This window comes from Chaetodon trifascialis, chromosome 6, assembly GCF_039877785.1.
Source record: "Chaetodon trifascialis isolate fChaTrf1 chromosome 6, fChaTrf1.hap1, whole genome shotgun sequence".
Taxonomy (NCBI): Eukaryota; Metazoa; Chordata; class Actinopteri; order Chaetodontiformes; family Chaetodontidae; genus Chaetodon; species Chaetodon trifascialis.
The window spans coordinates 9102852-9119321 of NC_092061.1; the positions used below are offsets into that span (position 1 = coordinate 9102852).

Sequence of the window (16470 nt, forward strand, 5' to 3'; positions counted from 1 at the left end):
TTGTGACACCATAACCCAGTGTTTGTATTGAATGCGGTGTAATTTATGTCTGTTTTATGTTTGGGAGTGCTTTTTCGGTTTTTCTTTAAAGAAAATGTGCCTTTTTGTAGCTATTATTAATTTGTAAACTCCGGGAGTGTTACAATTGGACAACAATTTACCGTTAGCTAGCATGTAGCTTTGTGTCAGTGTCTATGGATCTGGCCGTGACTTGTTGCAATCATTAGCGTCATTAGCTCACAAATACTGTCGCCGTACTGGAGGTGTTTGTTGAAATGGATATTTTAAGAGACGATGAAGTGCATGAGCTGAAATACAAACCAGGGGGCCGTTTGGATATGAGCCATGGCTTCCTACACCATATCCGGAGGAACCAGATTGCTAGGTGATTTCCTCAAGTACCGTTAGCTAATGCTAGTAGCTAGCATACGAGCTAGCTTGTTCACAACATCCAGCAACAATACCTAGAGCTGCAACCACAGATTTTTATAGAGGTTGATCTGATGGCGAAGCAAGTTTCATTGTCAGGGCAGGTACTGACAAGTACAACCTTTAACGCTTAAAGTGAAAATATAATATATAGGTCACACAGGCCTATTAGCCAAGGCAATCCGTGGTTTAGGACCAAAAGAAAATGTTCTGCCAACAACATATAGGTAGCCGTTTATTGCAATTAAAAAAAAAAAAAGAGGTTGCAGGTAGGTGTGAGTTTGAAGTGCAGTGGACGTTTTATCTAATTTTCTCATCCTAAACGCTTTTTTTGTTTTCTCTACTTTGTACAATTGTGTCAGATTTTACTGGCAAACCATTGACACAACATTGTTATGAGAAGAGAATGATGCATTTGAGTGCCGAAATTCATTCATTCATTCACTTATTTGAAGTTGTAATTAAGAAGCTTACACTCAACCTTAGACTTTGCATATTAGTAGTAGTAGTTGTCGTAGTAGTTTGCTTTAGGGGAACAGGACTGCAACTTGTTATCCTTATGTAAACAACAGTAAAATAAGAACAAGATTGCCTTATTGCTGTTGTTTAGCTAGACTACAAGGTCAGAGATATGTTGCACTGTATTTTTTTTAAAATAGGTCGGGTATATTGTACATTTCCAAGCTGTAACAAATTGTCGATTTCTCTCCAAGAGATGACTATGATAAGGAGGTGAAGCAAGCCAAAGAGCTTCAACGGCGGAGGCACACCACAACCCCGAGGCGACCCCGTCGACCTGATATCCAGGTGTACCATCCTCGACGCAGACGTAAGATGGACTTTATTTATCCCGCAATGGGGGAAATTCAGACAGTTTGATGCTCTTGGTTGCTTTGCCAACAAGAAATCCACTGAATCCAGTGAAGAGAATATGTATGTGTGTGCTCATTTTCCAGATGGATCTGAGCCAGGAGCCGGTGCTGAGGCTGAAGAGTGGAATGAGAGTGGGTCAAGCACAGAGACAGAGACCCATGGAACTGAACTCTTCTGGCTCGACTATCAGGCAGACTCTGGTACCATTACCTCCTTCCTTGTGCACAAGGTTAATGCGCATCCCTTTGACTGATGTTTCTTGCTCTTTGGTCTCTTTTACTTTGCTTTCCTCTTAATTCCCTCATGTTCTCTCTGTTTCTAAAGGAGGATAAGCCCGAGAAGGTGGTGGAACGTGTTGCGGAGAAGAACATCCTGGATTCAGCCATGAGGGCAGCTCTAGAAGCTCGAATTCGAAAAGAAATGGACAATAGACAAGACAAACGTTGAGTGATATCTCAAACAGTAGATTATGATGGCAGAGGGGCCATGAGCAAACAGGGGCAACACTTCATTTGCAGTTCTGTGCTCCTCCAATGCAGTAACGCTGTTGACAGTGTTGGAGTCATAATGAGGACACTGGTCATGTACAGTGACTGTCAGCACAGATACAATGTGTTGGCCCACAATCGAAGCCGTCTTCTGTTTTCAAAGGAGAAGAAGCAGCACTTACCATAGACAGTATGGTTGAGAGTTGGCTGTCAGGTTCATGTTTACTACATTTTACTCAGCTTGGACTGTTACCTCATACCCTCACTCATAACTTTAGGGAGATCCAAGTTGACTGGACCTATAAAATTATGTTGTTACTTTCTAACAGTTAAACCCAGAGAGGAGAAGGTACTCTGACAGAGAGCACTGTTAACCTTCCTCCTGCATTTGAACATGTCCTGTGATTCTTGTGTTTACAAAGATCTAGTTTTTATAAACAAGATTTATACTTTTTTTTTTTTTTTTGTAAAATGCTGTGAACAGAACATCAGTCTATCAGCAAATTCATGTTTAGAAATGTGAGAATTTTGTTTTGTTTTTTAGGAGTTGGAGAGTTTGGTGGATGTAGCCACGGTGACAAGTTTCTGTGGCAACTGTGTTTTGTTGTTTTCAGTATTGTAATTTATTTGGGGTTGTTGAAATACTTTTATTTTTGATACTGTAATGTTTTTTGAGGAAACAGCTCTTTACATATAAAAACAAATATACATAAAAGCCATTTGTTACTGTCCAAATGTGTCTGGAATTGAACAGCCATGAAATGTGATTTTTCTCCTGTAAAAAACACTCAAATCTGTTCAGAAAAATAACAGATCAACACCTTTTCCTGACTTTGATCACTTCTATCCTGAAATATATATTGGTAAGAATACAGACAGTGTTGTGATACAGCAAAATACTGAAGAAATTTCACTTGACTGAAGTGTTTCATATCATGCCCATCAGCAGGTGGCAGTATGGCTCAGGGTTTGAACTCTGCAGGCCTGTGTTGTGTGTCTGCTTTTGTTTTAAATAGTAGTCAAATGAGACTTTGGTCCATTAATGCATACTAACTGTGTTCCACTTTTAAAGCCAAACAGTTAGCTAGTTCTTCTGTGGGTGAGAACAGTTTGGACAATTGTTGAACTTGTGCCATTTTTTACTTTAAAGGTAGAAACTAGAAAGACACACCTAGATTTTGCAGGGTCACTGGTGCGTAATATTAGGTGGTACTTGTCTGACAATGAACACTTCTTGGACTCATAAGAAGTCTTGTGCATTAATACCAGGTGATCTCTCACACAGCAGTCCAATTAAACTAAGAGAGGGGGTGCCCCTGCTTTTAAATCTCACAATCATGGCTTGTTGTAACCATTGTTTCCTGTCTTTCCCCACCCTCCATCCTGGAGAACTAGTTTGCTGTCATTAGCCTATTTCACCACCTGGAACAAACCCAGCAAGTTTGGACTAGTCAGGGGTGTATTTTGTAGACCTTCCTCTGATGTAAGGCAAGGCAAGGCAAGGCAAATTTATTTGTATAGCACAATTCATACACTAGGCAATTCAAAGTGCTTTACAGAAGCATAAAAATACATTGAAATCACACATTTCAAAGAAAGAAAGAAAGAAAGAGAGTAGATAAAGGAGAGAGATAAAGGAGAGAGGTGTCTAGCTGTGGATCACGAACATTAACAGCATGGCCTTGGGACACAGAAATAAGAAAAAAATGAGTTCTCAAGAGGGCTTACATCCTCCTTTAAAACTTTAGACACCAGCAGCAGACCACAGGTTAAATGCATCGGTGTGCAATTAGATAGATGAACAGCAGACATGCCGTCCCTGTTCTGAAAAGTGGAAACAAACTTCCACTGCGTTCCCTTGGCTGTGGAAAAAGACAAAGCCGACTTCACATTTGAACAGACAAGCTGTTTATTCACACCATAGTAGGAGATTAATTCATTGTTTTCATTAATGCATGAAAATATGCAAACTTCATCCTCTGACCACATGGCGGGCCAAGTGTTATGCAAAGCCTTGTCAAGGAGGCGTGCCTCTGCCGTGCTATTGGTGGAACAGAGACACTCCTCTCCGGTTCGTTAACGCCCACTTCCAGCTTGCTTTTCATTCTTCAGTTAGCATGTGACTGAAGTTCCGAGGGGGGTGCAAACATTCCCATGTCACCTACGGTGCTGCTCGCCACATCATCTCCTGTTTCATCATTCCTCAATTGGCTGGAAATCACCCAATCACAACTCAAACCTTTACACCTTACCCCCTTAGTGTGGCATCACATTTACGCTATTATATAATGCACAGCTTGTGGTTTTCTAATTTAACCCCAGGTAAGACTGTGAAGACATGAAAGCAATTTAGAGCAGTGCCTGTTGTGACAGGCAAGCTGTCAGTCAGGTATTTGTCAACCTCTGAATATTGCCTAATACGTTACATGTATGGAATTATTTGCATTTCTCTGTGCATAGTCCCATCATGGCCAAAGCACCATTGTTTAAGACCAAAGTAAACAAAGCTGCTATCCTTATCTCTGTTTGCCCATTGTGGTTAATGGAGAAATATTTACTTCGTAGAATGTGTGTATTTACATCCTGTTTTTTTTCTCTCTCTCTTTTGTGTTTATGTCATCTAAAATGAGAGCGCCTAAGGCTAAGGGCCCAGTTTTCCTGCCTCATCTTGCAACATCTCTTGATTTCTATTCTTTTTACTCGCTTGTTTTGTTTATAAATAGACTCCTTAAATATGCTCATATTTCTGTAAGAAAACACACATTTTGTAATGGGATCAACACATGTACCTAACATTCTTATTTTAGACCATTTTTGTAAGTGGTTCTTAAACTTTCCTCAGCCGGATGAAGTAATCTCAGAGACAGATGTTACATAACATTCTGTAGAATTTAGTCTGGGTAGAGTACAATGTTAGATTGGGTTTAACACCACTTTAACAGCAGTAAAGATATGATTTTGTCAATGTCTCCACAGCTACTAAATTTGATTGCATAACTGTGGAGTTGACAATGTCACAGGTTGATTCAAAGGTGTGTGTAACCACATGTACCTTTATAACCCTCATCAGAGCAGGGCAGTGTCACGACAATAAGACTGTTATTCACACACCAATGTGCAATTACAGATACAGCTTTTTGAAACTTGTTTTTCATGTATAGCCTAATACATTTCTAAAACATGTAGGCTGTGCAACAAGGCTGTATGAATTTTAAAATACAGCAAAAGCAAACGTATACCCAAAGCACTATGAATTGCAAAAAGCTAAGAGAGTAATTTTGGCTTTAATTTCCTGCACAAGTACAGTACAGTACAGTACAGTAGAGCAGCAGCAAGCTTCTGCATATATTGCATCAGCTGCCACCCAATCCTTAAAAGAAATCCCACTGACCTCAAGCAAGCAGCTGACCTGCTTCCCCTCTCACTGTGTCAAAACTCTACCCCGCTCTGCTCGTTAGCATGCAGTGACAATTAAAGGGACGATATCTTTCAGTCCACCGCAATGTTTGGTCTCAACATCATGCTCTGTTTTGGTGTCCATAGAGCTTTGTTTGGTCTCATGTACAAGCAGAGCACCTGGCTGTGCCCTCTGTGCTCTTTGTTGAGGGAAGAATTCTCTGTGTTCTTTTTTGTTGTGCAGAAACAAAGATATCATGCTGCAAACCCGTATCAAAGCTTTATGCGCCACAGAAAGCTACAGCAAGCCAAAAGACTGTAAAGGTGCAGTGCTGGTGCTCATCATGGATGAAAATGTGAGGCTTTATCAGCACACCGTTGCCTCATAGATTGAGTGTGGTGGTGCAGCGCTCTGCAGGCAGCTTCCCCAGCTTTAATGATTTCATCCTGGTGCGTTTCAACTACACCATTAGCGCTGTGATACTGCTGCAGTGGTCAGTGATCTTGCCCATTCAAGGCTGTGGAAGTGTAACCCCAACATAACCCCCCACCATTCAGGGTTAAATATAGGCGCTGGACTGAGGCGGTGAGGTCGTGGAAATGCACAGCTGCTGTGGTCAAACTGCACAGGGGGCTCGAGGTCTGAATGTGCTGATGTTACCTGAGCATGAATATTAGCTTGATATCTTGTAACGGTAGTGATGTACGTAGAATGAGCTGTACCAGCTTTCAGAGACGAGTTCTTACAGACATGAGGTCATGAAATGCCAACTATTTATTCAGTGAGGGAGACGTTTTGACAAGTAAAGTTTTGTGTTTTTTCTTTTTGTAGATTAATATTTCTGGGGAAAAAATGAGATTGTAAATAATCATCCTATCCATATCCTTGGTGTTGCCATGGAAGGAAAAAGTATCTGAAATGCAAGTATGCAAGTCTCCAAAACAGTGAAACATGCTTCTGGTGCAGCAACCACATGTGCACCGCAAAATCCACTCATTAATTTACAAAGCTGGCGGGATTTGTGTGGCAATAACAAAGCTAATTATAGAGAAAAAGCTCATTGGATTAGTAGTTCAGCACAGAAAAGGCTCCAGAGAGCCTTTGCTTGAAGAGGATTTAATACTAAAATCTCTCCCACTGAATGAGGTTCAGTCAGAATGTGAAATAAACACATGGAAGCATTGCAGGATGTGAAAAAGCAAGTTTCATATCTTGAAGCAGAAGTTGTGCAGAGCAAAGAAATCATCTTTGCTACATCTACAAGACAGCACTGCCCAGACTCATTTTAATGGATATTAGAACTCATTTTGACATCTGGTTAGAATAACTGCCATTGAACTGCCATCCTTACAGATGTAGACTTACAAAGCATACAATACATACTGCAGAACACCATCAGAGCAAATCTATATATCTATCATTATTATTAACAATTAATTTTGCAAATATTATGTGCACTGTACAAACCTTCAGCTCTCCATTAACTAGTTCTCAGCTGTGTTATGTTGCTCCAGGACTTAATGTGAATTAGACTGAATTTTACTAATGTGTGTTACAGATGCTAATATTTTCATTGAAAAAAAGTCATCAGTCATTGTTCAAACTCAGCTAAAACAAACCTATTGTAGCTTTAAATCCTGTTGAAACCAGTTCCAAATGACCTAAGATTAGCGTGATGTACCAAAGATTCAATACCAAGCATGCCAGACAGCATCTTTGTGTTAAGACAGGGTGCGTTCCTCTTTGTATGCTTAAGCAGCAGTATTTTTAATTAGCTGCTGGGTTTTAAGGGTTTATTCATGTATTACCATGTGTTTGTTTTGGCAGTGAATTCAGTTTGTTGGTGTCTCTGTACAGACTGTGCCATGAGACTTTCTCTACTCCTGTTATTACTTAATTCTCTCTTATTTCACATACATTTTTACATATTACACATTTCCATTTTTATATACAGGAGTCATTGTTGCACCCTGACTGTGGCTATGCAGCACCATACATTACAAACTGCAGTGCACTGTGTATTCTGACACTTTTTTATCAGAACCAGCATTAACGTTTTTGGCAATTTGAGCAACAGTAGCTCGTCTGTTGGATCAGACCACACGGGCCAGCCTTCCCTCCCCACGTGCATCAGTGAGCCTTGGCCGCCCATGACCCTGTCGCCGGTTCACCATGGTTCCTTCCTTGGACCACTTTTAGTAGTTACTGACCACTGCTGACAGGGAACACACCACAGGAGCTGCACTTTTGGAGATGCTCTGACCCAGTCGTCTAGCGATCACAATTTGGCCTCGCTCAAATCCTTATGCTTCCCATTTTCCTTCTTCTAACCCACCAACTTTGAGGACAAAATGTTCACTTGCTGCCTAATATATCCCACCCACTAACAGGTGCCATGATGAAGAGATAATCAGTGTTATTCACTTCACCTGTCAGTGGTGTTGTTATGTTATGCCTGATCAGTGTGGTTGTATCTGAAAAACAATGTTTTATCACCGTTGTCCGGCGATTCTTCTAGAAAGAAATTGTGGATTATAAAGCAAAGGTAGCAAACTTGATAAACATTTTGTGAATTAAACTCATTTTTGATGAAGTACATGGCTACTCTGCTGATCATGTATCATCTCTGAGCAACATTTTTGGGAAACTAGCATGGATACGTCTTGCTGCTTCTGAAAATGCTTTGTCACTATATGCTTGAGAAGAGCGCAGCAGATCACTGGATGCATGAAACGCCTGCATGTTCCCAAATCCTTTTGTCCTCATGTCTCCTCCTTTACACTTTCTTGGTTTAGTGTTTAATTTGAGAAATTGCTTTGTCACACCTTGCCCTTTGAACCATTTCCTGCAACTACGTTGCTGCAACAGTTGTTTTATTTTGTTACTCCAAGACCAAGGCGTCCATGACCCCTTTGTGTTGTGGTTACTGTACAATGCAATACCTGCAAATGGAGGCATGGAGTAAGCATTTGTGTTCCGGTGTTGTTGTGTCTAACCTCTGTTATCAATTCAAGGTTCACTGGGACACATGTGAATTCCTCCGTTTATCTACATAAAGGTCACTGATGAATCCCTTTGTTCCTGTCCTTATCACCAAGACTGCAGAGTGTTAAGGTAAATCGTTAACTGCACACACCTTTAAAGAAATGAGAAACAGATGGGTGTAAGTCAATATACAGTTATTAACACATTCTGTGAAATGACTATCTTTTGGGCAGATTGATATCTTTGTTGAACCCATTTTAAAGCCTTTTAAAAATGTGTTTACAGGACAGGAAGCATTTATATTGCCGAAAAAACATGCCGTTTCAACAAAGGCATGTGTCACTTATGAACACACAAAGCACCCCATGTCATCAGCAACCGTCGATTTCAGCGCAGGAACAAAAAGAAGATAAAAATGTTTAATCATGCAATCAATGTGTGCTTCGAAAACTGACCATTTGGTGTTACACAAAGAGACAAAACGAGCTCCTCCCTTCATGCAGTGCAGTTTGCAGGAAGCAAAGCTTTGGCCTTGTCCCATCTCAGACGGCGGATGTTGAATTAAACAGGGCTTGTGGACTGTGTTGCCTTTGCTCCAGCAACAGCTCAGACAACAAAGGAAAAGAATAAACGTTTCCGAATAAGAAAAAAAGTCCACATTTTTTTTGTTTTTAGTATACTTATCTTTTTTTTTTATACTTAGCAAAATCTAAAATTCAAAATGACTTTTCTCAAAGGGCAACGAGGCAGCAGATCGAAACACAGTTGGTCCCCGTCAGTGAGTCGAGCAATACCCACTGGTGTCTCCACAAACAACACGCTCTGCTGCTCAGCGTCAAAGAAAGATGGAGCTCAGCTGGTCTTCAGTGGAGACGAGCTATCAACAAGTCAAAACACAGGGGAACCGGCCTCGCTGGCAATCCCAGCTTACACAATACAAATACCACAGAACTACTTTAACAGGAAAAAGCCGCAAATGTACATTATCTGCTTCAAAATCTGCTGCAGCTGGCTGATCTCCAGGAGCTATTTTACCTGTTCATCAAGTTCAGGCAGCTGTCAGGCCAATAAGTGGCAGCTTGGTTTGGGGTCAAACTGCTGTAGGCGCTGTTCATTGGGGCCAAGAGCAAGAACCTACACCTCTGGAAATGTCCCTACCCAACCCTAAAGCAATGACCCTGCTGATGAATGCAAAACAGCTGTCACACCAGCTCATTTTGAGAACGGTATGTATCACAGACATGAGTACAGTGCACGTTGGCTGCAGCTTCAGAATTCACACCTTTTTGGGTTAAATGCTGTTCAGTTGTTGAGGACTTGTAAACAACTTCTCAATCAGAACAGGCTTTCTCATGGCTGCTTGTCATCATGGACTTAAAACAGTTTTATTATTGCCATCGAGTAGCAATGAAATGTGGATTTATGAACAGGGACTTTCCAGTGTTTCAGACCAAGTAATTCAAGGTCCCAATTACGCTTGAAAGTCAACGGACACCACACTACGCATGGAAGCGAACAAATAGAGGCCTGAAAACAATTTAACAGCGTTACATTTTCATGAGTACGTACTGTGGAGTTCTAAAGCAATATGACCTGCTCGTGCTAATTTTATTCATGGACACACGAGATGGTGCTTAATAAATGGGGAATAAGCATCCTAAAAACAGAAGTGTTTCTAAATGCCTCCTGGGGGGGTACAGCATCATCTACTTGTGATTGAATAGCAACCAAAGCAGCAGACAGGCTAAATATTGCCTCCTCTGCAACACTTCTAGAAAGATCTATCATAAAACAAAGGGAGTGTTTTTACATTAACTCTTGATATTGATCCATATGATTAAATGTTGCCATGTTTTTGCTGGCTTATAATTGAGGATTATGCTCTCACCATAGGAAATCAGTTTTCAGATATTCTGATGTAATTTAGGACAAGCACCGGTGTTACAAACACTTGCTGGGGTAAATAAGTCAGAATGACTTGTTTTGGTACTACAGTCCTTCATCTGCATTGTGACAAGTCTTTTAAATGAGGCACAGATGGTATTCAACAGGACCATATGTGCAATATCAGTGAACAAACAAGAAAATTCATGACACAGATATTTGAAAGGAGTAGTTGTTTATTACAGAGCATAAGGAAACTACCCAGACTAGACATGAAGCATAATACAGTATGAGCTACTTGTTCCTCTGGAAGTTGAACGCATGATGGTAGGAGGGAGAAAAGCAAAAGGGAGTTGAGGAAATAGAAAAGGCACTCTTACACTTACTGTAACCAACGGGATGACCTCCGAGGGAACAAAAGCAAAACTTTTAACTCTATCCTACACATGGGATGGCTGTGTAAACAAGGCTGGTTTCTCTGTACTACACCAACCAAATGTTGCCATTCCATTAACGAGGAAACCAGAGCCAAAGAATTGCACCAGACATTTGAATGGGATTTCAAAACTGTCACCTAAAAAATAAGCTCTACGGTCCACAAATAAAAAAAGGTTGTAAAATAGCCACTAACAGTAGTCAGCCGAGGGGGACCAAAGCTTTTCTGTACAACACTCTGGATCCTCAAGCAACACACTGAAAAATGATCAAGTCACAAGGAATTATAGATTTAATAACCAAGTTTGTTTAAAGCTGTCTTCTGAAACGTCAGCTTCTCTGTATCCACGCAGAGTTTCAGAGAACAAATAAATAGTGTCGAGGTTTGAGTCCCGCCAATAAGACTCTGGCAAAGAACACTCACCCCTAAGGATATAGATGGGAACCAGGTTTCTCTGTAGCTACACCTGCCATCAATATACTTAAGGGGTAAGAGGGCCTTTAGTCATGTCAAACCATAAAAAAGCAAGTGAAATTCATTTAAAAAGGACTCATTTAAAATTTAATTTCCAATGCATAAACAATCCAATTTTTCTATCGCAATCAAGTATCACCAACACCTCTGCAGACCCGAGCAGTGACATAGCAGCTTCTGACTTTTCTGTATTACGTCAGAAAACAGCAAAGGTCTGTGGAGGCGTCTGAGGCTTTACGCTCAGCTGTGAGCTTGTATAATTAGGATCTGGCTCGCCCCTTAGCCTGCAATGCATAGCATTTTTTTTGTGAAAACAGCAACAACCCTTGAATTTTAATTGTGCCATTCTAGCATCCTCCACAAAGACGAGGGAATAAAGCTGACGGAAAGGATAAAGAACACTGGGTCGGAGAACAAGTGTACCAGATTGACAAAGGAGGAATGTTTAGAAAGAAGCTCCACTTGTTTGAGAAGCTTCCCGATCTGACGACCCATCCAACTATCAAATTAAGCTTCTAAATTGACTATTTAGATGTTGCACAGACTCCTTACATCAGTAGCACCAGAAAATTAAGAGGGGTATCGCATATAGCCTAATATGCTACCGCCATGATACTGAATATAAGACTGACGATACTGACAAGTGTGGAATGCCAAAAGGTGAACAACTGAAGGCTGCTGTTTGGGGTCTATCACAACGAGACGCAGGGGAACCTCAAGACGTGGGAGATCATTACTATGGTGCATGAGTTCAGGGAACTCATCCAGTTCTTTAAACATCAAGTTTGTGAGGCATGCCTCCTATAACCCAGTATGATACTGCAATCAGCAGAAAACAGTAACAAGACAAAGGAGGGGGGTGGAGTGAGGAAGGGAGTCATGTGTTAAATGATAGCATTATTATGAAAGAGATACGCGCATTTCACCCCCGGAACCTTGGAGGCTTCTCTGTAGTATACACCAACAAGCCTGGGGGGAAAAGCTTAACAGGTTTAGTATTTGAGTTTTTTGGGCACCTCCCATGGGAAGGAGTCTCGGCCAAAGTGGCCATAGGCTGCAGTCCTCTGATACACGGGCTTCTTCAGATCCAGCTCCCTGGAATACATAATCAAGATATTTAGCAGCAGTCAAGTGACCTCAAGTGCACACATTCACACTCACACACTCATATTTGCCAGTGGAGCGTGTCAGTAGTCACAAAATTTAAAAAGAAAAAAGGAGGGGAAAAAAGGAAGGAAGGAGAAAAATAAATCAGGTTTGTCAGACCAGCCGGTTAAGAGGAAACACGTGAAGCTTCAACACTTACCGTGCCCACCTGAGCAGTGTGTTGACTGCGGCTTGCAGATGGAAACCACACTCATCCCATTTATAAAAAGGAAGCTTATGTAACTATGAGCTACAAGGTTTGATTACAACCAAATATCATAAATGTCTACCACAATAAATGAGACTTTTGACTTCACTAATGCCCACATGTATTACCTTTGACACTATGATATGTAATTAAGAAGAAGGATACGGCAAACTCAAAGCTTTTGATCACAGAAGTCAAACAAAACTGCGACTGCAGCAAAAGAAAAATGGTACATTAATGGATGAATTTATTTCTAAATCCTGGAAGACAAAACTAAAGCACAGGAAACAGGAAGGCACCACGAGCTGTTGTTTCATCGAGTAGCAGGTGGCTTCAGGGGTTATACATTACCTGACAATCACTCCAGGACGGAGATCGAAGTTCCTCTTCACAATGTCAAGCAGCTCTCTCTCACTCCTGTTGGAGGTCCCATAGTGGAAGATAGAAATGGAGAGGGGGTGGGCGACTCCAATAGCATACGACACCTAATACAACACACACAGACACGTGCATTATATAAAGCATAAAGCACAAAGAAAATTCAGGAAGGAACCTCTCCTGCTGTCCTGCTTTCGAAGATGCAGACAGCTGGGTTTTGACTCTGCCACTCACCTGGACCAACACTCTCCTGCAGAGCTCTGCTTTCACCAGAGACTTGGCCACCCAGCGGGCAGCATAAGCAGCAGAGCGGTCCACCTTTGTGTAATCCTTCCCAGAGAAAGCACCACCACCGTGAGCTCCCCAGCCTCCGTAAGTGTCAACAATGATTTTACGCCCTGTCAGGCCAGCATCACCCTGTGATGGAAGAGCAGGGGTTACACAGGGAAGTAACTCAAATGCTTAATAGTTTCTGAAAGCCACACCCTCTGACATTTACCTGTGGGCCTCCAATAACAAATCGCCCACTGGGCTGCAGGTGGTAGATGGTGTCATCATCCAAATAGATGCAGGGAACAACAGCCTTGATGACTTTCTCCTTCAGGGCATCTCTCATCTCCTCCAGGCAAATATCCTCGTCATGCTGCACTGAGATAACAATTGTGTGCACACGCACTGGAAGCATGGCGCCACGGTCCTGGCGGTACTGGACAGTAACCTGAGAAGAAAGTTAAAATATAATATGAGCTAAATCCCACTAACAAAAAGTGAATATACAGTAGTTGATAAATGCAAGTATGACAGCTCTACCTGTGTCTTTGAGTCTGGCCGGAGCCATGGAAGGGTGCCATCGCGACGCAACTCAGCCATCTTAGCGTTCAGCTTGTGGGCAAGGACAATTGTGAGAGGCATACACTCCTCGGTCTCATCAGTGGCATATCCAAACATCAAGCCCTGCAGAGGAGGAGACATCAACTCAATGTCTAAAAAGCACAAGTCTCATTTAAGGGCACTAAAAGACCAGCAATGTGTGACTACAGAACACACATGACAGACCAAAATGTTGATATACACGACTGACCTGGTCCCCTGCTCCAATGTCCTCCTCATTACGGTCAACGTGAACACCCTGAGCAATGTCAGGAGACTGCTGCTCCAAGGCCACAAGAACATTGCAGGTCTTAAAGTCAAAACCTGTACAGGAGACAGATGGCAGCAGCTGAAGACACCACTCTTAAAAACAAACAAGCTGAGAAGCACAAACCAGTAATACAACAACATGCCACACCTTTGCGGGAGTCATCATATCCAATTTGGCGGATGGTGTCGCGGACTACTTTCTGGTAGTCCACTGTGGCACGCGATGTCACCTCACCGGCCAGCAGGATCATCCCAGTCTTGGCAACAGTCTCTGCATGAGGCAAAGAAGACCAGATATAACCAACGCTCATTATTCCACTCTCAATGTAAACATCTGACCTGAGTCAACACACACGGAGAAAAGATTTTTTTTTTTTTTCTTACCACAAGCAACTTTGGCATCAGGATCCTGCTTCAGGTGGGCGTCCAGAACTGCATCACTGATCTGATCACAGATCTTGTCTGCAAAAACAAAAACATTGTCACTGAACACCGGCATCAATAGCAGAATGGAGCAAATCCAGATCTCTGGGTCTGAATGTAAACTCTGGCACGTTTTCGCCATCAGTCCGGATCGTGCTCAGTGGGAGTGGCTCGCAGCGTCTTAAACAGTCGCCATTTCAGCATGTGCACATGTGGTGAGGAAGGGAGCGCGCCCGCGCGCAGCAAACCAGGGACCGGAAGGCAAGCGTGATAAATTTATAAATATCAAATTAATGTCATCTGCAGAGGACATATAACAACACCGTCTATCCGTGCTCTGTTGTCCAAACAAACGGATAACATAAAGGCTATTCGGTCATTGTGCCCTGCTTTACTCTGGAAGAGCCCCGGACGATTCGGCACGTTCAGAAATATGTGATCCAATTCCCAAATAGTGATACTGAAATGACAAGAGCATTCAAGTCATGTTTACAGCTAATGTCTGGTACGAACGCCGGTGCGTTTGTTGTCGATGGACCAGCATCGGCAGCATCACCTACTCAGCAAAGATTAGCTAGCTAACATTAGCTAGCAGCGCGTGCTCTTGAAACCGGCCCAGCTTACGTTCAAGTGGCGGAAAAGGCCGTAACGATCTCAGTTGAATGAGGTCTGCTCCATTTTTCTTCCGTAAAATGATTGTACAGTACAACTGTACAGTATGGGTGACAAACGGCGTCGTAAAAACACGTAGAAATTTAGCTCATTTCATCAGACAAATTGATAAAAAGGATGGTGTGTCGGGTCTTACCGGGGTGTCCTTCTCCGACCGACTCTGAGGTGAACAAGAAGCAGTCCTCGTCAATGAGGGAGTTATGAAAACCATTCATCTGCCCGTTCATTGTCATTTGCCGCTGCTGCTGGTGGTACGAAACGTAAAAATGTTACGACGTTAATATCAAGCTAATTGTATTTCTTCTCAGTAGCAGTGCCTCGGCGTCTTTCCCTATTCTGGTCTCTATTGACTCTCCAGCCTGTGCCTCATGGCGCAGAGCTCCACTATTTATCCTGTGGAGTCAGTCACTGTGACGTCACGAGTAGGTGGCCCATACCATTGAGCCTGTATATGGGGGGCGGGCGTCCTGTAACCGAAATGCACTGCAGAATGACAATCAGACAGCGAACATGTGCTGTCAAAATATTGGAGTGACAGAGAGCCTTGCTCAGTCAGCACCTCTTACCTTGCTAATTAATTCCTCACACGGAAGCTCTGCGTGTCTGTGTTTGACATGTACAGGCTAGAAGCCCCACTAGTCTACAATCATTAAGTCAGGTCTAGCTTTAAAACAGCAGTATTTGAATCATAACCCTCTCCATCAAGTCACCATATGCCAACACACATTCTACACGCCATACCTCAACTTTCGCCCAATCACAAATGTAATCTTCATTCTAGCAATAAGTTCAAATTTAACATTGACTAAGAGTGTAATGTGAGAAGTTAGGGATGGTCAAGATGCCACTGCTTTGCAAAAGAAAGCAAAACCACAACAAGATGCAGGTTTGTGGTTGATTCCTGTGTTGGTATGAGGATGTGGTCTGAAAAAATCTGACACTTGATGCTCCTCAGGGTGACCATCCTCACCACTTCATGTCCTGCTGTGTTTTAAGCAAGTGAAGTAACTTTCTCTTGTTACAGACTCTGCAGTCGCAGTTATGTTTTTATGAGGTTATGATCAATTTAAAATCTTATTTTTAGACAATAAATAAAGACTTAATGAAAGTTCAGATGTCAGACAATTGCTTTGTAAATTGACATCCAGAGGATGTGATTGGCATTTTTTTAACGCTTTATGTAAAAACATGGCGTGTGATGCATTTTATCATTGGCTTAAGTGTACCGGGCAACAAGTAACTTTCCTAGAAACCATTATTCAAGGTTTGTTTTAAACCAACACTGATATAATTAATCCGATAAGTTGTATTTATTTTAGCTATCACAAGAACATCAGAACACGCGCTTCCTTGGTGAAACAACCTCTTTAACCTGGAAATACATTTGCAACAACGTTAAAACATGGATGGTGGAGAGGAGAGCAGGAGCTGGGGATATGTATCTCAACATAACTTGATAATACTTTACTCAAAAAGCTCCTATCTCCTGCTTTCCCTTCAGGCCCTGTTGTGTAATATAATCAAAAGCTTTGACTAT

The 16470-nt window shown here is 42.0% G+C and overlaps 2 protein-coding genes across 2 annotated transcripts; one reads left to right on the plus strand and one right to left on the minus strand.

Moving 5' to 3' along the window:
* Positions 1-151: 151 nt before the first annotated feature.
* Positions 152-2625, plus strand: c6h2orf68 (chromosome 6 C2orf68 homolog). Its single transcript, XM_070964374.1, has 4 exons — positions 152-385; positions 1143-1258; positions 1386-1531; positions 1627-2625. The coding sequence occupies exons 1-4, from the start codon at positions 276-278 to the stop codon at positions 1747-1749; spliced, it is 495 nt and encodes a 164-aa protein (XP_070820475.1). The 5' UTR covers positions 152-275; the 3' UTR covers positions 1750-2625.
* A 7649-nt stretch (positions 2626-10274) lies between these two features.
* Positions 10275-15312, minus strand: mat2ab (methionine adenosyltransferase 2Ab). Its single transcript, XM_070964311.1, has 9 exons — positions 15070-15312; positions 14223-14300; positions 13987-14109; positions 13780-13892; positions 13509-13652; positions 13198-13416; positions 12933-13115; positions 12672-12805; positions 10275-12061 (listed from the first exon to the last, which is right to left on the minus strand). Exons 1-9 carry the CDS (start codon positions 15164-15166, stop codon positions 11959-11961), a joined length of 1194 nt encoding a protein of 397 aa, XP_070820412.1. The 5' UTR covers positions 15167-15312; the 3' UTR covers positions 10275-11958.
* Positions 15313-16470: the final 1158 nt, after the last annotated feature.

Coding starts and splice junctions, on each gene's coding strand:
- c6h2orf68 (XM_070964374.1), top strand. CDS start 276: ATGGATATTTTAAGAGACGATGAAGTGCATGAGCTGAAATACAAACCA. Junction 1,259..1,385: donor GTACCATCCTCGACGCAGAC/GTAAGATGGACT, acceptor CTCATTTTCCAG/ATGGATCTGAGCCAGGAGCC. Junction 1,532..1,626: donor CCTCCTTCCTTGTGCACAAG/GTTAATGCGCAT, acceptor CTGTTTCTAAAG/GAGGATAAGCCCGAGAAGGT.
- mat2ab (XM_070964311.1), bottom strand. CDS start 15,166: ATGACAATGAACGGGCAGATGAATGGTTTTCATAACTCCCTCATTGAC. Junction 13,116..13,197: donor TTGTTATTGGAGGCCCACAG/GTAAATGTCAGA, acceptor CTTCCATCACAG/GGTGATGCTGGCCTGACAGG. Junction 12,062..12,671: donor CGTCCTGGAGTGATTGTCAG/GTAATGTATAAC, acceptor TATGTATTCCAG/GGAGCTGGATCTGAAGAAGC.